At 50.9% G+C, this 24479-nt stretch overlaps 1 protein-coding gene across 1 annotated transcript in view; it reads left to right on the top strand.

Annotated features, from left to right (window-relative positions):
• Nucleotides 1-2902: 2902 nt before the first annotated feature.
• The window catches only part of SYT6 (synaptotagmin 6), a 36786-nt gene continuing 15209 nt past the window's right edge, over nucleotides 2903-24479 (top strand). Inside the window, exons 1-2 of the mRNA XM_030291908.4 lie at nucleotides 2903-3337; nucleotides 22109-22442. Coding sequence (XP_030147768.1) covers nucleotides 3184-3337; nucleotides 22109-22442 — 488 coding nt within the window. The 5' untranslated portion in view covers nucleotides 2903-3183. The remainder of the gene's footprint in view (nucleotides 3338-22108; nucleotides 22443-24479) is intronic.

The raw sequence follows: 24479 nt of genomic DNA on the forward strand, positions 1-24479 counted from the left end.
GCACACCACCCTCATCAATCCCATTGCAGCGTGCTGTGAGACCTCCCAGTTCCTCAAATGTTTCTGCAATGCTGTCTCTGGTGCTTGGCTTCTGCTTTACTGCAGGGAAAATGATGCTCTTTTGTGGCTCTCGGATTTTAGGATTTTTCCCACTCCCCACCTTGCTCGCTCGAGCTGCCACAAGCTGCAGTTTTCCTTCTTTCCTTGCAGTTTTCATTCATTTTGTGCTCCTGCCCTCAGGGGTTATTTCAGAGGTAATTCAAGAGCTGCTGTGTTGCCTGTAACTCATTTCTTTGTTGAGTCTGTTGAGCCACTTTCTCCCGAAGTTTACTCCATGCCAGCCCTTCTGGGGCCGCTGCTGCTGTGTTTGACTCCTGGCTCTGCCTCTCCAGGTGTGACACCAGGCCACTGGACAGGAGCAGGGGGGAGATAAATTCTGAGATAAAAGGAGAGGCATCCACACTTCCCTACATGCCAAGGGCAGGCAGCTGCAGGGAAAGCTCTGCCAGACACAGGAAACCCAAAATTTCCAACCCAAAATGCCAAGAGGGATGTGGATGAGACACCACTGAGCCCCTGCAGAGCTCTGCCAGCTCCCTGGGATTTGGGGAATTGTCTCTCCTTGTCATGCTGGGAGGTGGAAACACAGCTTGGGGAGCACTTTGGGGTCCAAGTGCCAGCTCAGTCTGAGGCAGCTGGAAAATGGAATTTCTGGCCAGCCCAGGAGCTGCCCTGAGGGGTGGAGGGAGCTGCAGGGTCTGGGGGTGGGATCTGACTACTCCAGGGCTGCTCCGTGGGGCAAAGTGGGAACTTCTCAGCAGGACATGAGAGGGAAAATCTGTGCCCCAGCTGCTGGGTGTGTGTGGCTGTGGGAGAGGAGATTTGGGAACCAGAAAATCCAGCGTTTGGATTTTCAGCTGCCACCTGACTCTTTCCCAGCCTTCTGTGCTGGACAATAAAGAGTGTGTGTGACATAAATTCAAAGGTACAAGGTGTAAAAAAAGTCTGGTTTTTGTTCTGAAGGAATATTTGCTGAGAGTATGGATGCAGGATCTTCTGTAATTGCTATCCCGTGAGCCTGAAATCCTCTGATATGTAAATCAGGGTGAATATTTGACCCAAGGTGACTTTAAATTTAAAAGTTCTTGGTATTACCCTTGTAATAAAATTACCCTTTTTTCTCCCAAATAATTTAATTTTATTATTGATTTCTGTGTTACAAGCTCTCAATTGGGCATTAACCTTTTTCAAAGAGTTTAGCGGCGATGTTTTTTTGTCTGTTGAAATCTCTTTAAGATAAATTCAGATTTCAAATGCAAGACTTGACTGATATATTCCAGAACTCCTCTCTTGGTGCCAGTTTCGGTGGCTCAGGCAGAAACTGTTGCTGTGCTGGAGACATGATGTGATGCCTGGGGCTCATTGCATCCCCTTGTGTACGAATCCTTTGGTTTTGGGACTCTGGGACACAAATACCCCAGAGCAGGCAGTGAGAGGAGGAGCAGAGAAGAGGAGCTGTTCCCTCCCCAGTCAACTAGATGTTGTATGGACCCAAAGATCAGGTTTGAGGCATCATTTGATCCTCAAATTTCTTAAAAAATAAATGTGTGAGTGTCTTTATGGAGTTTGTCATCTAAATATAAAGCAAACTCTACCTGAGCTTTAGGGCACAGGTTGGACTTGATGATCTTAGAGGTCTCTTCCAACCTCATTATTCTGTGATTCTGTGATTCTGTGATCTCTGGCAAGTTGCTGGTTTAGCTCCCAGTGTCTGAGTCTCTCCCCAGTAAACACAGACCTTTGGAGCTGCTGGTGCTGGCTGCAGGTGACAGGTGACAAACACCTTCAGGAGGAGTTCTCAGTGTGCAGCTCTGCCTCACTGTTTGCAGCAGCAGCTCATGGAGCACTGGCCAGGCCGGTGTCTAATTAAAAGCCTCTCTTTGTGACCAGTTACTGCGTTAATAAAAGGTTTCACTCACGTTGTCCTGGCAACAGAAGTTTTTGGGAGGAGCAGGGATTGGCGGGTAAGTGGCTCTGCCAGACAAGGTGCCAGTGGGGACAGCAGGGATGTGGTGGTGATGAGTCCAAAAAACCTTGGTCTGGCCAAGGAGGGACCAGGGTGGCCAAAAGGGTTGTTGGGCAACACCTTTGTGCTCCTCAAGTGCCACCCAGACCCTTTGTGTCACACCAGCCCCGGAGCTGGAGGAACTGTCCAGCCTGGGAATGGGGTGTGGAGCAGGTTCTGTGCCCAGGGCAGCTCCTGGGTGCTGGTGCCACCCCTGGGATGCTCTGCTGTGACAGCTCCCAGTGCTCCAGCAGGTCATTAACAAAAACAAAAACACCATCTGAGCATGCCCTGCTGCGCTGTGGGGCTGAGGGACCTGTGCAGCCTCAGCCCTGGCTCTCCACAATGCTCATTAGATTTGTACAAGCTGCAAAGAAGTCATCCTGCTGTACATAATTTTAATTGCCTGCTCCACAATTGCCTGTCAAATATATGCTCTGTCGCGTGGCATGACCTGCCTGCCAAATTGCAACAGGAATAAAAAAAAAACCACTACAGAAAGTAAAAGGGAAAAAAACCTAATTATGAACTAGAATGGCATTCTCCATCTCTATTGCCACCTGCAGCCTGCTGTGTCAGGACAGCACAAACAAATCAATAAAACCTGCAGCTTTTCTTCTGCGCCTTTGGCAGTTGTGAGGAGTTTGTGCGGTGTCTGTGGGAGCACTCCGGTTTCTCCTCTCTGCTGATGTGGAGGCTTCACCGCTCGTTTTCATCCCCAAAATCCAGGGTTGGGACGCCAAACTTGGCACCTGGAGAGCGAGCAGCAGCGAAAGGGTTAAAAGGAGCGCTCTGGGCTGCAGCTTTAACGCGTCTCGTGTGGAGGGCACGAAGCTGAGTTTGGTAGGAGGTTCTTGCCGGGAGCAGCCTTGGCAGTAAACAGAGCTGTGATCTCAGAGGCGATGAGGCTCCGGGGGCTGCGGCTGCGGCTCCGGGCGGCGGCCCCGCGTGTCCCGCCGGCCGCGGGTGGGACCGGAGCGGAGCCGCTCCCGTTCCCGCTCCCGTTCCCGTTCCCGCTCCCGTTCCCGTTCCCGCTGCCGTGCTGAGCCCCGAGCCCAGCCGCTCCTCCCAGTGAGAGTTTCCCCAAGAGCAGAGCAGCGGAGGATGCGCGGGGGGCGATGAGCGCTCCCAGGGAGGATGGCCGCTGTCGCAGGGCCATCAGCATCCTCAGCGAGCTATGCCAGAAGAAAAGCCTGCCCAGCTTGGACCTGGACACCTGCAGGGAGTTCCTCCTGCTGCCTTCTGACCAGAGCCTGATAATCTCCGAGCCAGGTACGGCCCCTGCTCCCGTCTGCTGGAGGGTGCTCATGGAGGGGCATCCGTGCCCTACAGGGGAGGAAAAGGTTTGGGAGCCCCGGGTTAGACCCAGGGGTTGGTCCTGGCACCCCTCTGGGAGGGGTCCTGCCCTTTCCACATGTTCCACGGTGAAGTTTTGGGTCAAGTCCTGCCTCACCTGTTGATGGCTGCACGGGGGGACAGCCGGGATAAAGTTCCTGAGATAAAGTTCCTGTGAAAGTTCCTTTTCCAAAAACACAGACTCCTGTCCCGTATTAAACAAAACCAAACTTACAAAAAGCAGTAAAGAGCCTACTTGAGCCGCTGGGATAGCAGGAACTGATTGGTGTTTGAGAAATGGAGGGAACCACATGGATTGCATGGATTTCTGTTCATCAGGAAGGGACCTTGGTGTACTTCCATGTGTGTGTTCTACCTTCCCTAAGGATTGCCTGAGCTGTTCCTGGTTGGGCTGTAGAGCCAGGGAGGGACTCTGGTGTGTCAGGGATGAGTCAGGAGCAGGAATTCTGCTCCAGGAGCAGAGGGGCAGCTCCGTGCTGCAAAGTGGGGAATTTTCCCTACACCTATTCTCCCAGCTGCTCACTCCAGAGAGATCTCCTGCTGTCACTTCAGAGGACATTGGCAGGGGCAGTTGGAACCCAGGCTCATGTGCTGAGGAGCAAAACCCCAAATCTCACAGCTTTTAGAATTGTTAGTAACCTGCTCAAAGTTGTTTGTTTGTGTATTCCAACATTTTCATAGAGGGTTTCTTCTAAGGTTCCTAAGTTTCCTCTAAGGCAAGGATCTGTAAACCCAGTGGATTTCACAGCGTTTTTACACCACGAGTTTTCACAAACTCTCCTCCTCTGCTGAGCACACTGTGCAGAGCCCCCGTGCAGCACAGCTGCCCATCAATCCCTGCCCAAGGCTTTCTGTCCCACCTTCCCTCCCTCTCTCCTGCCCCTCTCTGCCAGGATCTCATGCTGGGAAGCAGCTGGCACCCCCAGGGCACAGGGCACCAGGATTCTGCCAGCCCTTGGTTTGCAGTGGCTTTGCTGATAGCTCCAGGCAAACACTCTCCTTCCACATCCCACTTTGCCTGTAACTTAATTCTTTCTTAAAATGAGTTTGGTTTATACCTGCCTGTTCTGGATGCCTCTTACCATGGCTGGTTGTGTCCTTACACATCACATCCCATGCAGCTATTGCAAATAGAGCAAACAGCTTGCAAACTTATTGCATCGATCTGGAATTCTTTACCTCGCACCAAAATGAACATTTTCCTGACTCTGCAGCAGAAATACTCCTCACTGCTCTTGTTCTGTCCACCCTGATATGACAGATCTGCATTTGTTTGTGCAGCCTGTCCAGGACCTCGTGTTCATGCCGGGATCACATCATCTTCATCATCATCTGCCTTTAGCACAGGGAATGTGTGTGTGCTCTGAGCTGTGCTCAGCCCCAGTGCCCCGGGTGAGCTGTGCTGGGTTGGCTGCACGAGCAGCCAGGGCTGTTGTCTCTGCTCTGCACGACTGGGCCCATTTTTATGTCTAGACAGCACAGAGGACACAGTTTGGGCCTGACATGTACCAATATTTCTCAGCTCTTGGCTGTAAAACTGCTCCAGCAAGGGGAAAAAATCTTGTTTGCATCAAGCGTTTACTAACACAGTCACAGAGGTACGATGCCTTCCCCATCAGTGTCTGGATGTTGATCTAATTATCTGCATTTTATCCTGAGGTCTCACATGGAGCAGATTTGTCTGGTCTGGCTGCAGTCCCGTGTTCAGACCCATCCTCCCAGAGCAGGCAGGGGGAAGGTGGGGCTGTGTGGAGGTGAGCAGATGGCAGCAGGCAGGTGCTGTGTCAGGAGCAGGGCAGAGGAGCCCTGGCTCTGCTGGAGGGTCCCCAAGTGGGCAGCACAGCCCCAGCAGCCAAACGCCAAATTCGCTGGAGTCAAACTGGCCTCATTTGTCATCATCGTGTGGAGTCTCCGGCTTCTCGGGCAGTTTGGTGCCTCCTGGATAAATCTATTAAGCACTGGCTGGATCAGCTTGGCTTGTGGAGTGTCCTGCTGGAGTTCAGGTTGAAGGAAGCACTGCCAAAGCTGCTCCTGCACAGCTCAGCACAGGGGCAGCTTGGTCTTTTCTGCTGTTTCATGTGGGGATGGGGAGCAGTATCCTCAGGGAATGTGTGGAGCCAGGTATCATCAGCCTTCCTGAACTGCATCCAAGAGTGGAAAAAACCTGTGAATATAACAATACTACTGTACAGTTTATGTAAGAGTAAGTTTTTGTGCGGTGATTTAATTTTTTTTCAGCCATTCTGGACTGAGTGGCTGAAAGGGCTGCTGTGGATGGAGTGGATGCACCTCTACTCCCTGGTTATGTAACAGCTGAATCAACTCCTCACAGCCAAGAAGAGCAGCCGAGCTGCAGCATTTCTCTGTGCACACCCAGCAGAGGAGGACTGCAGGCTGCTGCCTCGCCCGCAGCCAAACCAGTCAGAAAAATCAGGAGTTTGGCTGGGGAAGGTTTTGGTGCCGCTGTCAGGGGGGCTGTGAGGGGGAGCTCTGCCTGTGGCGGTGCCAGGAATAGAACTGATCTCCTGGCTGGCCTGAGATGGAGCGAGCTGCAGCATCCTTTTGTCGTGCCTGTCGCCAGTCCTCCCCCGGAGCTGCCTCCATCTGATCCCTCTCCTCCCTGCCAGGCCTCAGCTGCCGGGCAGGGATGCTGGCAGTGCCACCCGGGCTCTGGGGACAGCACTGACCACAGGTGATGGCCTTTGAGAGGATGGACTCATCCCTTCTGTGCCCTGGAGGGGCAGTGAGGGCTCTTGGGTGTAGCTGAGAGGGTTTGAGGCGCAGCTGTGCTGAAGGTGAAGTGTTTGGCTGTGGGGCAGAGGAGTCAGGACCCCCCAGGACCGTGGGGACAGTGATGTGTCCCCTCTGCCTGTCCCCTCTGCCCGTGGGAGTGCTGTGCAGGGGTGCTGTGCAGGCCCAGGAACTTCAGTGGTCCTGCTGGGGAGGTTCTGGGGTTCCCCCTGAGCTGGGTCCTGCTCCCCGTGGTTCCAGAGCCTGGCTGAGGACAGAGGCTGCCAGCCCATCCCAGGAGATCCTGTGGGGGACAGGGGAAGCTTGGCTGGTTCTGAAATGATCCTGCAGGGCTGATGAGAGTTACTAAATAGAGTGAGTTTTGATGGGATATTGGGAAGGAATTCTGTCCTGGGAGGGTGGGCAGGCCCTGGCACAGGTGCCCAGAGCAGCTGTGGCTGTCCCTGGATCCCTGGCTGTGCCCAAGGCCAGGCTGGACGGGGCTTGGAGCAGCCTGGCACAGTGGAAGGTGTCCTTGCCCATGTAGGGGTGGCACTGGATGATCTTCAAGCTCCTTCCCACCCAAACCAGTCTGTGATTCCATGATTCTGTGACTGGAACCAGCATCTGGTGATGTTGATTTAAAGGATGGTGCCTGGGTACAGGGAGGAATTTATCCTGGGATCAAAGCACATCCAGGAGAAAACCTCTGTGTTTGAGTTCTACCTTCAGCACTTCTGTGCTGAGGCTTTCTTTAAACAGCCTAAGTTGTTTTTTTTTTTGCCTGAGTGATCCATTTGTACAAAGCTTTGCTGCCCAGTGCAGCCAGGGCAGGAGGCAGAGGGTGATGTGCAGAGGGGCTGCAGGTTGTCCCCAGCAGACCCTGCTCATCTCAGTGTGGTGAGACCCCTCCTCAAACCCTCCCTCACGTGCTGATCCATCCCAACAAAATGCTCCTGTGCCTTCCTGCTGCAGGAGGAGAGAGCTGGAGTGAGAGGAGGGAACAGGAGAGCTGGGAAGGCACAGAGTCAGAGAGACCTCCTGATATTCTGTGCTTCCCGGCACACGGTGTCAGCTCCCTGTGTTCTAACCCCCAATCATTCTGAGCACATTTACTGCTTTGCCCCTTGTGTGAACTGCTCTTTTTGAAGGTCCTGGTGCAGGCAGCACAGCTTGTACAGTGCTGAACACCCTCCTGGCACTTGGCAAAGACCATTAAAATGTTAAACCAAGCACAGAAGTGTTCTTGCTGCAGGCAGAAAAAAAGGGGAGAATTTCTGGGCAATTTTTCATCGCAGTAATGTTGGTGCAGGAAGATCATTTTTTTTTTATTGAGAAATTGGTCCTGGAGTATTTTCTAGGAAAAAACCCAACCTATCTCCTGATAGATTACTGAGAACTGATGACACCCTCATTCATGGTTATGGGATGCCTTCAGCCACTACCTGTGAAATATGGGCATGTCTTGAATTTACTCACCAGGCATAATAACACTTTTCTGAATCTCCATTCAAAGGTATTTTAAGTCGATATAACAGTAAACATGCTCCCAGCCATCCAGGCCAAGCTAATATTAATCACTGAAGCTTGAGTTTCCAGAGGCCCAGCATGTGAGGAGCAGCTCCTTGGGGCAAATATCGTTTTTATCACAGAGTAATGCACTTGCAAAATGGATCTTGCCTTTCCTCCCAGGAAAGAGCCAACCAGAGCTACGTGCAGCAGATTTGCTCTTTAGTCCAACCAAGCCAGCCTGGGATCCTGGAGGTATCAGGTTCAAACCTTGCTGCCAGAGGAAGGTTTGTAAAACTGTGTTGAAATAGGGTCGAAACCAGCTGAGTAAATCGAGCTAAAAACGGATTAAATCGCCTGTCTCCAGACATGTGTCTCTGCTCGTGTATTGTGTGCGGATCCGTGGCTCTCCAGCCGCCTCTGGCTATGCTCTGTGATGGTCCTGGTAAATAAATGCCCCTCTGGAGCTGAGCGGAGTGTGCGTGCTCGGGAGCGCTGGGAGCACCTCTCTGCATAGGCGCAGCTTTGCAGCCGCCTAATTGCTGCTGCTCCTCATCGCCGAGGCAGAGCAGGGAGCTGCCGGCGTTGTGGATGCGTTTGTGGATGCGTGCGGAGCCGGAGCTGCTCCCATGCAGCTGCAGCAGCCTCATGCATAGGCAGGGCTCAGCATCCCCAACTCCATAGAAACAGCCGCGGGATCGCTGCCGCCGCTAATTGATGCTCCAGCGGGGACCGCGCTGAGGAGCTGCCGCCGCTCTGGTAAGTCCGCATTTCTCAAGTTACTTTAATCATTCTTTGCCTTTTCTTTTCGTTATATGAAGCACATCCTTATAATTTAAAGGAAGATCATTCCAGCAGAACGCCTTTGCCGTTGGGAGGTTTTGCCCCGCTCTCAGAATCCTCCCAAATCCAGCACAAAGCGTGTGCTCTGAGCTGGTTCACAGCAGGGCACAGCCCGATGGTCCCCGCGCCTCCGTGGGATGGCCCCGGGAAGGTGCTGGCTGCTCCTGCCCTTGCAGGTGTTTGCTGCTCGGCATCCTGGCTGTGCTGGAGTTGCTGCACTCGCCGTGTGCTCCTGGCAGCCGGATCCTCTCCCATGTGTGTGTTCATTGTGCAGGGATAAACCAGACCCAGAACGGGGAATTGTGTCTGATCCAATTGTTTTATTTAACTACAGCCTCCACTACCCTTGTTTTTCATAACGGTTTCTTCTCACTGCTCACGCTTCCAGGTACAATTGAGTATTCTTTCTCAGGACCCCAGGTTTCCATCTCATCTTGGTTAGGCAGATTTTTCTGCCTTTAATATTTGCTATTTCTCTTTCAAAGGCAACAATCTGTATTTCCCCTTCCCATCTGCGTGTTGGAAAATCAGGGATCTTGTCTGAGAGTGTTTCCATTCAGCGGACTCCTTGACAGAGCAATCGCCCTGGCAGTTGTTGGGGAGAGATGCAATTAAGTCCCTCTGCCATATATTGTCTTTAATTATATTTGTACCTTGCAAAATGGCATCCTGGAGGGTCAAGGAGGAGAATTTTGGAGTGATTGTCTATTAAATGTACATTTTCCCTGCCTGAGGGAAACAAGAAAGTTCTCCTGCGGGGAGCCCTGCGCGGCGGAGCCGCAGCTGCTGGCTGAGGGTGTCTCTCTGTTTAGTTCAGTTTGTTGTGCTGTAGCAGGTTCATGTTTAACAACATCACAGCAAACTGTGCAGCCAAGCCTGAAGGCAGCACGCCAGGAGCTCCCTTCACACCAGCCCTCTCCAAACCATCCTTGAGGCACACAGTCCTGGACCGTCTGGAATAATAATTGCCCAGGAATTCTAGTCCCTGGTGTTGTAATAATCTGATTTTATGTGCGTTTGTAGCTGCTGCAAAGAAATGAATACAGTTGTGTGGCACAGTGTGAGGTGCCACCTCCTCAGTTCTCTCTCCAGATGCAGCACTTCATCTCCTGGATGCTGCTGAGCGTTTACTCCAGAGCTGTTTGATCCCAGCTCCGAATCTGGGCTCTGCTCAAAATGCTCATGCTGAAAGAATTGTGAGCTGCAGGCTCACAATGGAGTGGTAGGAGCTGTTGGAAAAGGCCATCTCGGAATCCATTTAATCAATGTGTAGGATCAGGCAGCCCAGCCTGCACGCTGCAGCACGTTGGAGGGGTTCAAGATCCCTGTCTTTGCTCCAAGCTAATGGAAGCAGCAGCAGCTGCTGGTGGCAGGAGCAGAGCCATGGGGAGGAAGTTCCCTTCTCGCTCAGGGCAGCTTGAACAAAGAAATGCTCTGCTTCAAACCTCTGCATTTCAGTGCAGGGTCCCTGTACCAGCCAGGGGCTCCAGGCGGGCGAGTCCTTCCTGGCTGCTCCATCCAAACCCAGCTCTGGGTCTGCCAGTGCTGCTCTGCCCCTTCTGTGCTGCTTCAGAGGCACAGAGGAAGAGGGACTGCTGTGGGTTTGTGTGGCTGTTTTGGGTTTAGGTGGCTCCAGCTGGCAGCTCCAGGGCACCAGGCTGGGCATCACCCGGCTTTTGCAGTACCTGGAGCCAGGGCAGTTCTGGGTTCTCCAGTTTTGGGTGTCCCATGGGACTGGTCCAGGCAATAAATGCAGCCAGAATGTCTCAGGAGCTCAAGGAGCCCCTGCTGCTGGAGGGGCTCTGTGTCCTGGCCAGGGGGCACTCAGGAAAGCCTCTAGGAAGCTTTCCAGGACTGCCTTGTCCCATGCTTGGGGTCTTCTGCCCACTCTGGCTGAGGTTTTCTGGATCCCCATACTGTGTCCTCTTGTGGAGCCTGGATCCCAGGGTGGAAGACTTCCAGCACTGGGGTGGGGAGAGACCCCAGTCCTGCTCCCTGCCAAGCTTTACCCTGAGATCTTTCCAAGGCAGTCTGGTTTTAGTGGGGTTTTGAGCCAAAATGGGGTCTGAGAGGGAGACACGGGGAAGCCTTTCCCCAAAATCGGATCCCACTGCAGGAAGTGAGGGGCAGCGAGGTGGCAGCTCCAGGGTGGAAAGTCCGGGCACAGAGCACTGCTCTTGCTGGTGTCTCACAGCAGACACAGCTTTGATCAAGTTTTGAAAAGGAAATTTCAATTTCCAGGGTTTTTTGGTTGCTCAGGGGAGACGGAGAGAGAGTGAAAAGCTTTTACTTGTTCCGTTTTGCATCCTGAAACGCAGTTGGATTTCTGCATCCCAGAAGTGTCTGGATTTCCAAGGTTTCCTCTCTGCCTGGCTCTGCTCAGCTCCAGCTCTGGATCAGAGGCTTCCCCCGTGCAGAGCAGCCTCAGCCAGGCTCCCCTGGCACACAGGGCTCAGCCTGTGCAGGGTCACAGCCCGGGGGATGAGGAAGCTCAGCAGGGATTTAACCCCAGCCCTGGCCACTGTGTGTGTTCAGCACCACCGGGTTGTTTACAGATGTTGCTACAGCATATTGTGCTAAAATGCCATGGGATTAGCACACAGCCCTGTGCCATAATTGCATTCACTGTGCCTTATAATAGTTCATTAGCTTGTCATCAGTTAGGCAGAAAACAATGACAACTCTTCCTATCACATTTATAATGCTCTAGAGAGCAGCTGATTAAGTCACAAAGTGACATAAATCACCAGGGAATGTTTCCTTCGGCTTGGAAAAGTTTTTTTCTCTTTTTTTGTCACTTTTGATAACAGAAATGCTGTGTTTCTGACAGCACCAAGTTCCCCTTTGGGTTGCACACGCCAGCAGAAGTTTCAGTGACAAATCTGCAGCCTGGAGGGAAAACCCAAATTGGTCAATAATGGCTGAAAAACAACATTTTTGTCTTCAGGAGCCTGTGATGGGTCTCCTCCAGCCCAGCCACTTCACTGGGGCTTGTTCTCGTCCCTGATGTCTCTTAGCACCATGTGAAACCCACAGTCACCAGTGGGGATTGTGGCTGGTGGTGGGACAGGGGAGTTTTGTCTCCAGATCCACCTGGGGAGGTGAAGCTGAGGATGGGCTGGGGGCTGTCCAGGGGCAGAGGCAAAGCCCAAGAGGGAATCTGGGATGTTGGATACTCAGATTTGGAGTTGCAGCCCTGCAGAGCTGCAGCATCAGTGGGGTTTTGAGCTCTGTTCTGGCTGCTGCACCCGAGGCTCCTCCTGCCCAGAGAGCCACGCTGCCGTGCCCCTCAGCTACTCAGGATTTTTGCCTTCTTTTTGGGCAATTAACTCTTTCTCCATCCTGTTTCAGTGGGAAAAGCACAAGCTCCAGGCCACCAAACTCCCATCTTACTTCACATCCCTTTCTTCGGTGTATTCTTCACTTCCATTTGGTTGGACTCGATGATCTTAGAGGCATTTTCCAACCTTAGTGATTCTGTGATTTGTAAGTGTTGATTTATTTTTCCTTTTTTTTTGTTACATATTCACACAAGGACATGAAGTGCCTCACAGTTGACTCTCTATCTGAAAATCCCCTTTAATATGTCCCTCTGAATTACTCTGTTCAGATTTCCCTCTGGTTTTTAAACTCCCCTGGGTTCTGAAGCAGCTCTCACCCCCATGGCTGAGAGCATTTGCTGCCTGTTCATGGTGAAGGAAGGACCAAACCATGAACTGAAGAGCAGCAGGTGGCAAAGGGTTTGACAGTGTCTTTTCTCTGTTTAACGCTCTTGTTTAATCAGCCCATGAGGTGTGACAGTCCCAGCCAGGGATGGGGTGCAGAGGGGACAGGGACAGCGCTGGCATCACCCACAGCTCTGTGCTGCCTCCTCCGGGCCAAGACACACGGGAAAAACACGTTCACTCTGCTGTGAAAATGTAAAAAGTTTAATAAAGGGCAATGGGGGACAAGGACCATAGAGCAAAGGTTGTTAGGGTTGGCACTCATCCAAGAGCACCCCGTTATCTTCGGGGACACCCCTTAAATGCCTTTTAATTACATCAGCCTGCTGCATATTCATAGACCTTATGCATAGTAAACTTTCCCCCAAACTAGTTTACGTGTTCCAAGGATTGTTTAGCCTGGCTCCTCCCTGGATCCACCTTTTCAGAGCGTGTGTATTTTTTGGTTGTGGTTTTAGTCCATTCTTGTCACCTCCAGCTTTTGGGCCTTGGTCCTCACTGCCTTCAGACAGTGAGTGCTGATGGTTGGCAGATCAGTTCAGGTGTCCTCATCCTGTGTTCAGTGGGTGTTATCCCATCCCAGCAGGCATTTTAACACAAACACACTTATATCAGCTACTTCATTACTATGCCTAAGCTTAATTAACAACAGAAGTAAAAACTATATAACAAAGTTACTTTAACATTATACTTACAAAATCCATTTTAATATTTTCAAAAAGCCAATATTATAATATGTATCTATGACACACAGTGGGAGATTCATCTGCAGCCTGGATATGTAGGCAAGTATAAAAAAATCTCTCTTTGCTGCTTGCAGGCAGGGCACAGTGCAGGTGACAGCTCGGGGGTGTCCCAGGAGCTCATCTTCTCCCAGCTCCGAGGTGCCCCAGGCTCCAGCATGACGTGGGAAAGCCTCGAGGCTGTGGCTGAGGATGTTGGAATAGAACTTTATTCCATGTGCAGATTTATGGTTTAAGCATTTTCTCCTTCATTATAACTTGGAGTTTATAAAATTGGGGAATTTGCAAGTATTTGCACTAACGAGCTGAGAGCTGCTATCCAGGACAGCGAATTCTCAGAGAAATCTCTGCTCTCTGTGACCACTGACAGCACCCAAGGGAGCAGCTGGAGCTGTGCCAGGGGTGTTTAGGTTGGATTTTGGGAAAGGTTTCTTTTTCTGAGGGTGCTGGCACTGCCCAGGCTCCCCAGGGAATGGGCACAGCCCTGAGGCTGCCAGAGCTGCAGGAGAGTTTGGACAGCACTCCAGGGATGCCCAGGGTGGGATCTGGGGTGTCTGTGCAGGGCAGGGCATGGACTAAATAATCCTTTTTGGGTCCCTTCCAACTCAGGATACTCTAAATTATGCACCAGTTAAAGGACCAACACTTTGGCTGAAGTTGTCTCCTGTTCCAGCTCATTTCCCAGCTGCAGAACCTCATCCCCACAAGAAACGCAGCAAATGCTGAGGAAAGCCCTGGCACTGCTCAGTGAAGCAGGTTCTGCCTGGCTGGGAGGGATGATGCTGCTCTTTGCTCCTGGGCCATGCATCAGCCACTGGAAACACAGGATCCCTGCGAGGTCTCCATATGAAGGGTTGTCTCCATCCTCAACGTGCAATAATGAGATGGTTTGAGTTTTATAGTCTTATATAATTACTCTCAAAATAGCTTCTGATTCATCCTCCCCTTTGAAGCTTATAGTTTGCATTCTGATAAGCTCTTGCATGGCAGGAACCCTGTGGTAGCAGCAAATTAAATTTTAAGAAGTTTTTTTGCTGTCTAACTGAAACTTTGGCACAGCCAGTTGGAGCATTCCTGTTCTGGCCTTCCTGGGATCCATTTCATGGCTGAGTGTGTGCAGGAGATGAGGAGCTCTGTTGGGGTTCCTGGGGAGCCTGTGCTGGCAGGAGGAAGCTGGTGGGAGCTGATAGTGCAGGACTCAGTGTTCAAGGACTGGGGAAGCACAGCAACAGGAAAAAAAATTTCACTTTAACTTCCAGGGAGACTTTGGCTGGGTGGGGTTTGGTGCAACCTGGAAGGTGGAAGGTGTTCCTGCCCATGGCAGGAGGTGGAAGGAGATGAGCTCTAAAGTCCCTTCCAACCCCAACCATTCCATGATTCCATGATTCTCTGAATGTCTCCTCTCAGAACATCCCCTTCCTGAGCATTCCCAGCCCTCTGCTTTGAGAGGGGCCTTTGCCACTGAGCTCTGTGTGATGAGCTGAGTGTGAAAGTGCTCAGCAAACTGTGAGAACTTGTTTTCATTCCCGTTCCCTGGGCTGTCTTCTGTGGAATTACTTGTGGTTGGTATGGAATAACAAAACAAGGCTTGGCCATGTCCAGAGCAGCTGGGGCTGGCTGCCTTCACCTGGAGAAACCTGTCCTGTGGTTTTGGGATTGTGCACAGAGAGGCAGGGGGGGTCTGTCAGGGTCTCCCTGGGTGTTTCATACCATTGTGCAGCCCTGGCCAGCTGAGAGGAACAATCAGTGGTTTTTACTTTCACTACCAAGAGAATAAAACAACCTGGTTTGTCAGCAGGGACAGGACCTGAGGGAAGGGCTGGAGCTGTGCCAGGGGTGTTTAGGTTGGATTTTGGGAAAGATTCTTCCCCCAGAGGGTGCTGGGCCCTGCCCAGGCTCCCCAGGGAATGGGCACAGCCCTGAGGCTGCCAGAGCTCCAGGAGAGTTTGGACACTGCTCCAGGGATGCCCAGGGTGGGATTTTGGGGTGTCTGTGCAGGGACAGGGGCTGGACTGGATGATGCCTATGGTTCACTTCCAGCTTGGGATATTCTGTAATTCCAGGATTCTGTGCTTTGTTCTGGATGGGTTATGGTTCCAAGCACTTCTTGATTTCATTTCCCTCTCGCCAGACGCTGGGGGTGCAGCGCTGTCCTGGGCTGGGCCCTGTGCCCCTGTGAGCAGGGTGTGCACAGCTGAGCCCTGCCCTGCTCTGGCATCACTCCCTGCACAGCAGAGCGTTTGATATCAGTAATAATTAAGTGTGGCATGGGTGCAAAAGTAAAATTTTAGGATTCTAGATTAGGGGTTCAGAGGGGACAAGATAGAAGAATTGGGTGTGTCTTGTCCTTTTTCTCCTCCTTCATGCCCTCCATGTTTCACTGTGGTGTTGGCATTTTTCTGTTGGTTCAGGCTGGGGACACACTGTCCAACGTAGGTGACAGATATTGGCACGTTATTGTAAATGCAGCACAGGTAGTTTCTGGTATTTAATGTTTGTAGCATCCCACTGAGGGCAGAGCCCCACATGCTGCCCTGCAGGACAGAGCTGCAGAACATGTTAGAGATAAACAGAATAAACAACCTTGAAACCAGCACAGACGAATTATGGCTTCTTCTTTGGCAGCGGGGCTGACAGACAGAGACTTTCTACAGTCTCGAATCATCAATAGCACAGATTCCAACAGAGGGGCAGCAGGAGCTCTGCCCCACCCAGAACTGTGTCCTGACCTGGCCCTTTAACATCTGCTGAGGGGCTGATGGATGTTTCCCCTCGCCAGGAGCCAGCTCGGTGCTGTTTGAGCAGAGCTCCCGCTGCCAGGCTGCCTGTGAAGAGCCAGTTGACGGCAGCCAGACTTTGAAGTGACAGCTCCTAATGACTCGTCTCGCTCAGGAATATTTCAGGGCACATTCCTGTAGCTCCTGCCTGCCTGGAGAGCACCACCAGCAAATCAAGAACTTGATGAAGTTTCAAATGGCAGCCAAATGGCAGTGAGGGGACCTGAAATGAGACAACAAAGCCATCGGCAGGGGCCTGGCACACTGGACACGGCCCCTGCAAAGAGGGACAATCGGAGGGTGGGCTGGCAGTGTGTCCCTGTCACTGCCCTGCCCTGTGCAGCCCCCAGTGCCCACTGGCTGTGAGCTCTGGGAACACAGAGCCTGCTGCTGCAGGAGCTGGGGCTGTGGGGGTGACAGGGACAGGCTGATCTGTGCCGTTTGCTCTGCTGCCATTCCTGAGGCCACGGCAGACTTGGAGGGGGATGAGGAGCTGCCTGAGGGACTGCACGGTGCTGCACTGCAGCTCACCTCTCCCCTAGAGCAGCATCCCAGGATTTGCCAGCCAGCCAGCTTCCTTTCCAGAATCCCTGCTGCAAAGGGCTCTGCTTGTTCCTGCCCTCCCTGCTGCCCCTCAGGGTTTGCTCCGTGCATTGTCCCGAAAAGGGACATTCCCTCTTGTCTCTATGGTGCTGCTGGATGCTGCTGTGGGACTCTAATATTTGATTTCTGTTCCATCCAGCCCCATTGAGCAGCTTTGCTCAATAAACATCTCCGTGGCTGGGGTTTAATGGAACCCTTCCTCCTCCTCTGCAGCTGCTGCCCCGTGCTCCCCCCTGCCCTCACCTCTGAGACCCAGCACAGCCCCCTGTGCCCAATTTCCAGCCCTCAGCTAATCAGGCTCACGTTGCTGATGCTCCTCAATTGAGAGAAAATGAGATCAGCAGTTGGTGGGAGCCTCACGTGGTGTGTTGGAGCCCCAGAGCTGCTGCTGTCCTCCAGCAGCACCTCTTGTACCAATCCATCACTTGAGTGCGTGCTCCCTGCAAAGCCCTGCAGAAACAGAACAATATATCCTCACAAACACTCCTGCAAGAGAAAAACGCAGCAGAAAATGGACAGAGAAGCCTGGAAGTATCTGCTGGGTTGGTGTGAGTGATGTGTGGCACTGGGGAGGCAGTCACCCAGCCAGTGTGAGTGAGGTGATCACCACCACCCTGCTCGGGGCTCTGCCACCTCCTGGAGCTGCCCTTCCAGGGGCATTGGCCGTGGAGGATGTTCCATGGTGCTCAGAACAGCCAGGAGCTGCTTTTACAGCTGGAGGGATCCCAGCAGGCAGCAAAGCACCCTGAGCTCTCCCTGATGCCCAGATTTTCCGTGAGCAACCAGAGAGCTCAGAAGGAAGAACCTCTGACAAGGAAGATGCCCCTGGGCTCTTGGCAGGGTCAGGCTGGTGGCTGTGCTGGTGGCAGAAGGTCAGGTCAGTGTCATCACTGCCTTGGTGAGGGGCTCCAGGGCCTGAGGAGGTGTCTGTGCCCTCACAGGTGACAAGAGAGGAAGGGGACAGCCAGGTCCTGGGGGCTGGTGGCATCACCCTGGTCCCACACTGCCCCTCACTGAGAATTTCCAGCCTCTCCAACTTCCACTCGTGCCATTCCAACTTTGTTTAAATGCAACAGGTAGCTGGAATGACTAATGACTGCTGGGGTGCTGAGAGCCATCAAACATGTTGTGTTTTCTCTGTGGGGAGCGGGTGGAAGGAAAGCTAAATTACATCTTGGGATATTAAATATAACTCTGCACATTAAACTCGGAGTTATCCATGAATCTCTTTAATGACAGCACAAGCTACTTCACAGCAGTAAAAGTCAATGTTGCCACAATTAGACCACTATTGTCTTGCAGTTAATAGACTGCTCTAATCATGACTTTGTCATATTATTAATCGCTTTTGGGTTGGACTTTTGCTAATTATCCCCTTTGGTAACTCAGTTTAGGCATTAGGAAGTCAGCAGGGACATCAAGCTGAAAAGCAGTTGGACCATATCTCTTCATTAGCTCCCATCCAGGATGAAACAAGAAGGGGGTTGTGCTGAGGAGCTGCTCTGTGATCCACGGATACCGTGATGGGAAAGGCTGGATTAACCAAGGAGTGTTTGTCCTTTCCTCAGTTTGCTTTAACTTCACAGTTTTGAACTGTAAACCGCTGTTTCTTTGTCCTGCCCTGGGCTGTTTGTATTTGATTTAAAGGCAGTAGGAAGCAGTGACCTTGGTACTGTCGCAGTTTGAGATTTCTGGTGTGGTTCAGTAGCAAGGGGTTTGGGTGTTATAAAAACACAAACCAAGAAGTCAGGTCAAAGGAGAAATGGGATCAGTTTCGGGTGATACTGAGAGAATAAAGTCTTGTTGTGCTCCTGGTGTCCCCATTGCTGTCAGCTTCAGATCTTTTCTGGGGTGTTTTGGTAACTAGTGGGATATAAAATAGGTATATAATAAATATATAGGCTCGATGGCTTATCCTAAACATATCAGCTCAAGCAGGTAGATCATAGAATCACAGAATCATGAAATGTTGAGGGGTTGGAATGAACCTTAAAGATCATCTGGTCCCAAATCCCTGCCGTGGGTAGGGACCCCTCCCATTAGACCAAGTCGCTCAGTCTTGGGCTGGCTTTGACCACTTCCAGGGGTGGATCCTGCCAGTGTCTGTGTCCATCCCTTCCCTGCTCCTCGTTGCTCAGGAGGGAGCTGTGTCTCTGCTGCCCTGCAGCCAAAAGCATTTTCCAGCCGAAGGTTCCTCGGGGAAGCAGCGCTTGCACCCAGAGGGAGCCAGGCTGGAAAACAGCCATGTTAATTTGTGTTTGCAACCTCCTTCTTTTAAGCTTTATCTTTTCAATTACAAGCTGTAATAAGACTATTTTCCAGTTTTCCCCCATGTTTCCCATGGGAACTGGGTGAGGATGAGGGAGCAGCACTGAGCTCAACAGGACCGGGGTGAGGAATGGCTGGAGCTGCTCTGCACTTGCACCACAGCACTTACCTGATTACAAAGTGGCAAATAACTGTGAATTTTTAAGAGGGAAACAGAACAAAACCATAGTTCTTGTCGTGTTTTTCCCTGGTGGGCCATTGCTGAGTGATGATGTGAGTCTCCCTTGAGCAGTTGGGCTCTGAGCTGTTCCTGCCTTAGACAGAGCCCTTCCTCCCTGCTGGGTGCAGACACATCCCTCTTTTCCCTCTCTTCCCCACACTTTGGGTCCAAACCTTGAAAAAGGGGGGATAATATCAACCAAGGAGCTCATTCTTCCCCTGGGTTGAGGTGTTCTTTTAGGGGACTGGCCTTACATCCACCCATGCCAGGAAAACCAAAGCAGCCTCTGACCCCAGGGCGTTTTCTGTTAGGTGAGGAATTATCTTGTTTTTACAGTTTCTTGTACGTTAAAGGACATTTAAATCATAGCAATTTCAATACCAGGTATTTTTCAGAAAGGAACAGGTATTTTCAAATTCATAAGAGAAAGCTCATTAAATCGATGAAGGTCAGCTCTGTCCAATTGATATTTAAGTTTAATAAGTCACAAAAAAGTCTTGGAGAATTCAATGTCGTCTTCAAACAACCCAATATTCTAAGCAGGCAGATGCTTAAAAACTGTCTGTAAAATCCTGATCCCTTCCACTCATGCTTTGTGTCAGCTGTCAGAGGAAGGAGTAGGAGGTCATGCACAAAAGTATCTGTGAATGCTGTCAGAGACATTATGAATGCCAGCCCTGCAAGGAGTGACAGGAGCCAGGATCTTTCTCAAGCTGGCAACAGGTTTTCTGAAAGGATAATTGATTATTTCTGATGGTTCCCATTAATGAGCCTGGTGTGCTGGCAGAGACATGCAGCCTATAAGACTCCTTGGAATGGGTGGAAATATCTTTTAAAAAATCTTCTCTGTCACGCAGCAATTCCCAGCAGTGAGAGATTCTGCATTGCAATGATTTCCTTTGTACCAACACAGAGTATTTGCAGAAAGTCCAGGTTCTTGAGTTTTCTTATGAATGTTTGGCACTGAGTTTCCTGGGCACAATTCCAAGATTTAACTCAAAGGATAGCAAAGTGGAACCTCTGTGCTCTCAGCTTTGGTGAGAATACATTTAGGCAAATCTCTGAGGAAGCTCTGCTGCTGGTACAACCTTATTTATTATTGAGTAAGATGGGACCTACTTATTCACCCCAGCAGCGATCTGTGTTTCCACCTCAGAGCTACAACAGAAAATAAATTACCTGTACAGGAGGCTGGAAAGGCAAAGAGAAGTTCCAAAAACATCTGGGTGACGTTTATCCTTCCCATCCCATCCCTTCCAGCCTTTTCCTTTGAGTCAAAAACCCAGAGGCAGCCAGGGAGTTCTGCCTGGAGCTCCTGCTGGATTTGCTGGGCTCGGTAATTTTGTGGAAAAACAAAACTCTCCAGGATATCAGGAACAACAGATGGCTCCCAGGCACTGTGTGGGGCCGGCTTCTTCGGGTGTGGATGTCACATTTTGTGTCTGGTGCTGCCTGGAGATTTCACTTATCCCAAATTTGCAGTGGCTGCTGCACTCCCTGAGAGACCTGAGCAAAATCTGGAGGTACAAATGTGCTCCTGAGTACTTTGCTGTCATGGTTCACCTATGGTGGGTGGTGGCTTTGTTTTGTTGTGATTCTCTTTGGTTTTTTTTTTTTTTTTTCCCATAATTTTTAAATTCAGCTACTTATTCAAGATTAAAAACCAAGTTTTTCCTCATATTTCACAGATTTTTCTCAGCCTTAACATCAAGGCAAGGTTAGATGGGGGTCTGGGTAACCTGGCCTAGTGGAAGGTGTCCCTGCCCATGGCAGGAGGTGGAATAAGATGATTTGTAAGGTTCCTTCTGATCCAAACCATCCTGTGATTCTATAATTAAATGTCTATTACAGCTTTACAAAACTAAACTGTATGATCAAAGGGGTCAGAAGGTTCCCTTTATAAAAAACCTTTATAGAAGGTTTATGGCTCCTGTTAAAGGTAAAGCACATCAGGATTCACACTTAGAGCAGCTGTGGTGCAGGCCAGAGGGGAATTCCCCAGTTCAGAAATGTTCAGAGCACCCACCCCATTCCTTGGGGCTCAGGTAGGGACTTAAAATTCACACAAAACATTTATGGTCCAGGAATAGACATAAATAGGATGGCTAAGAGGCAATGCTTGTTCAATATAAACTTTATTGGGTTTTGGTGGGTTTTTTTGTTCCTCTTTCTGTCCTGACTTGCTCTTGGGTAGTTTAAGGAGTGTGGCTTTACTGGGCACTACAAATACCACGGCCATCAAGGAATTGTCCATGAGCTCAAAGCAATCCATGATGGAATTCTCCATAGCCCTGACACTGCAGACTTGCCTCCAGAACAAATCCTGCCTCCAGCATCAGGGACTGGTATTCCTTGGAATCCTGAGCTCTCCAAGTTTTGGTCTGGATGAGGACCTGGGAATTAATAGGAAAGGAAGCAAAAATAGCCAATGTTTTCTCTTTGTGCAGCGCTGTGAATCATTTCACAGCCTAGATGATGTGTGTGTGTATATATATATATTTATACACACGCATATATATATATATCTTCATTTTCCATTTTTCCTGATTCGTCAGCCACACGTATGGAAGCTCTTTCCAGAAAAAGACTGGAATTCAGCACACATGAGGTAAAAGTGTCTCAGAGCATCAGAGCACACACGCAGCTCCTGTGCTGTTCAAAGTGAGGCAGACTGTGTAGCACGTCCTGCACAAACTCCTGCTATGTTTGGTTTCTCTGCATCAGCAGCTTGTGATTATTTTTTCCTTGGTGTTGATATTTTCTTTCTATTCCCTATGGGCACATCTGGACAAGATGTGGGCGCTGATAGTACAACAACAATCCACTTCCAGGACCCTGGTAGATGGATTTTTTTCATTCCTTTGCCTGAGCAGCTGTGAAATGAAGCAAAAAGGCACTTTGTGGTACAGCAGCACCAAGCTTGTTTCTGTCATGGAATTGTACAGATCTTCTTGAATTCAGACTCAGCAGTTTGCTGATGCTGCAGAACAAATCAGGGATGGTATTTTATAGCCAGTTTAAGCATCAGGGTGTAAAACTTCACAGCTCTGCCCATCTGGAGACTCCCATTTTCTCCCCAGGTGTGTCCCGAGCCTGTCAGGGGGTGCTCACTTGGCCTTGGCTCTGGTTTGAATATGCTAGGAGCTCTCCATTAGTTGTGATTTAAGTCAGTTTGGACCATTTCTTCCTTTTACTTATGATTTTCTCACCATCTGTCTCTTCTTTTCTTCTTTCCCATCCCTCCCTGTCGCTGTCCTTGTCTCCCTCAGAGCTCTCCATCAGCCTCCTCGCAGTGATAGTCATTGTGTGTGGCCTGGCCCTGGTGGCAGTGTTTGTGTTTCTCTTTTGGAAGCTGTGCTGGGTTCCCTGGAGGAACAAGGCCCTTTCCTCCCACCTGGCCGTGCTGCGGAGCGAGGCAGGCCACAAGGACAGCATGGCAGACAAGCTCAAGGACACGGGGGCCATCAGCTTCCTGGAGGCAGCTGTGAAGATCAGCCACACCTCCCCGGACATCCCTGCAGAGGTCCAGATGTCCATGAAGGATCACATCATGCGGCGCACGCGGATCCAGAGGCAAACCACGGAGCCAGCCTCTTCCACCAGGTGAGGGATGGGGTGGGATGGCATGGGCTGCTCAGCCTGGAGTGTCGGAATCTGAGGTATTGATGATTCCAAGACTGTAGAAAGTCTCTGTCTGTCAGCCCCGCTGCCAAAGCAGAAGCCATAATTCGTCTGTGCTGGTTTCAAGGCTGTTTATTCTGTTTATCTCTAACATGTTCTGCTGCCCTGCCGCAGCTCTGTCCTGCAGGGCAGCGTGTGGGGCTCTGCCCTCAGTGGGATGGTACAAACATTAAATACCAGAAACTCCCTGTGCTGGATTTACAATAACGTGCCAATATCTGTCACCTACGTTGGACAGTGTGTCCCCAGCCTGAACCAACAGAAAAATGCCAACACCACAGTGAAACATGGAGGGCATGAAGAAGGAGAAAAAGGACAAGACACACCCAATTTCCTCCATCTTGTCCCCTTTGAACCCCTTATCTAGAATCCTAAAATTTTACTTTTGCACCTGTGCCACACTTAATTATTACTTATATCAAACCCTCAGAGCTTGTAATTCATCCTGTAAGATTGAAAACTCTTTTCCATGGGCAGAGATCACAGCCAGTGTCTCTGGGGGCTCTGTACTGGGGGGTTCCTGATCCCTGCCAGGGTCCCAGACCTGCCAGGGCAGCCAGAGGGAAGCCCTGGACTCCCACACTGGAGGAGCCTGAGGTCGGAGTTCCTCAGTGGCTGCAGCTCCTCCCGAGGGGCAGCTCTGATCTCTGCTCTCTGTGACAGTGACAGCACCCAGGGAAGGGCTGGAGCTGTGCCAGGGGAGGTTTAGGTTGGATATCAGGGAAAGTTTCTTCCCCCAAGGGATGCTGGCACTGCCCAGGCTCCCCAGGGAATGGGCACGGCCCCGAGGCTGCCAGAGCTCCAGGAGAGTTTGGACAGCACTGCCAGGGATGCCCAGGTGGGATTTGGGGGTGTCTGTGCAGGAATAAGAGCTGGACTGGATGGTTTCTGAGGGTCCCCTCCAGCTCAGGATGTTCCATGATTCTGCTGGGTGGGGCTGAGGTGCTCAGCAGGGACAGCAGCTGGAGAGGTGGGAGGATTGTTGGATGGAGCCAGAGGTTCAGATACCATCAGGGAGACTAAAGAGAGCACCTACACACCAGATTACTGCCCAAAGCTTGGCTATTAACCAATATGTTAAGACTGTGGCTCTTTTAAAAAATCAGGGATTTGAGCCCTGTTCTGCGACTTGACCTCATTGTGTCAAGTCACCCGCACGCTTTGGCCACTTTAATTTTGTTCCAACATGAGAGGCAGGCTGAAGTATCAATGATGTGCCCTGTCAGACAGAATTAGACCTTTTGGCTCTTTCTCTCTGTTGTGGCTCCTGGCAGAAACAATTAGATCAGCACAATTGATGGATCGCTCGCTGCACAAGCCCTGAACCAGCTGTGCTCAGTGCTTGTGCTCAGATGGGGACAGAGACATCAACATCACCCTCAGGAAGTCAGGGAAAGGCTGTGGAACCTTGAGACTCCCTCTCAGCTTGGGTACTGAGGAGAGATTTAGATTAGATGTTAGAAAGGGGTTCTTTACTCAGAGTGGGGTGAGGCCCTGGCACAGGTTTGCCCAGAGAAGCTGTGGCTGCCCCATTGGTGTTTCTCCCCTCTCAGCCCCTAAATTATCAGGCTAGCCCAGAGATCTGAGGCTTTGAGGGGAGGAATATCAGGAGATGGCAAAGATTTCCAAAAGAGGCTCTTACCCCAATATATGATGGTGCAGCTCTCTTTATTCTGTGATGTCCATGGGGAGAGTGGGGCAAAAGAGAAGGAACAGGAAATGTCAGGGGTTTATCGAGGCTTTGGACAGGGAGGGCTCCTTGGCTCTCCACCAACCCTGTCAGGGCAGGAAGGAGGGTCCAGGGTTATCTGATCAGAGTCACAAGTGTCCCAGGGAATGGGGAAAAGGCATGTCCGAGGCTCAATGTAACACCCCATCCCTGGAAATATCCAAGGCCAGGCTGGAGCAAACCTGGGATAGTGGAAGGTGCCCCTGGCCATGGCAGGGGGTGGAATGAGG

The sequence above is a fragment of the Taeniopygia guttata genome, chromosome 26 (assembly GCF_048771995.1).
Source record: "Taeniopygia guttata chromosome 26, bTaeGut7.mat, whole genome shotgun sequence".
NCBI lineage: Eukaryota > Metazoa > Chordata > Aves > Passeriformes > Estrildidae > Taeniopygia > Taeniopygia guttata.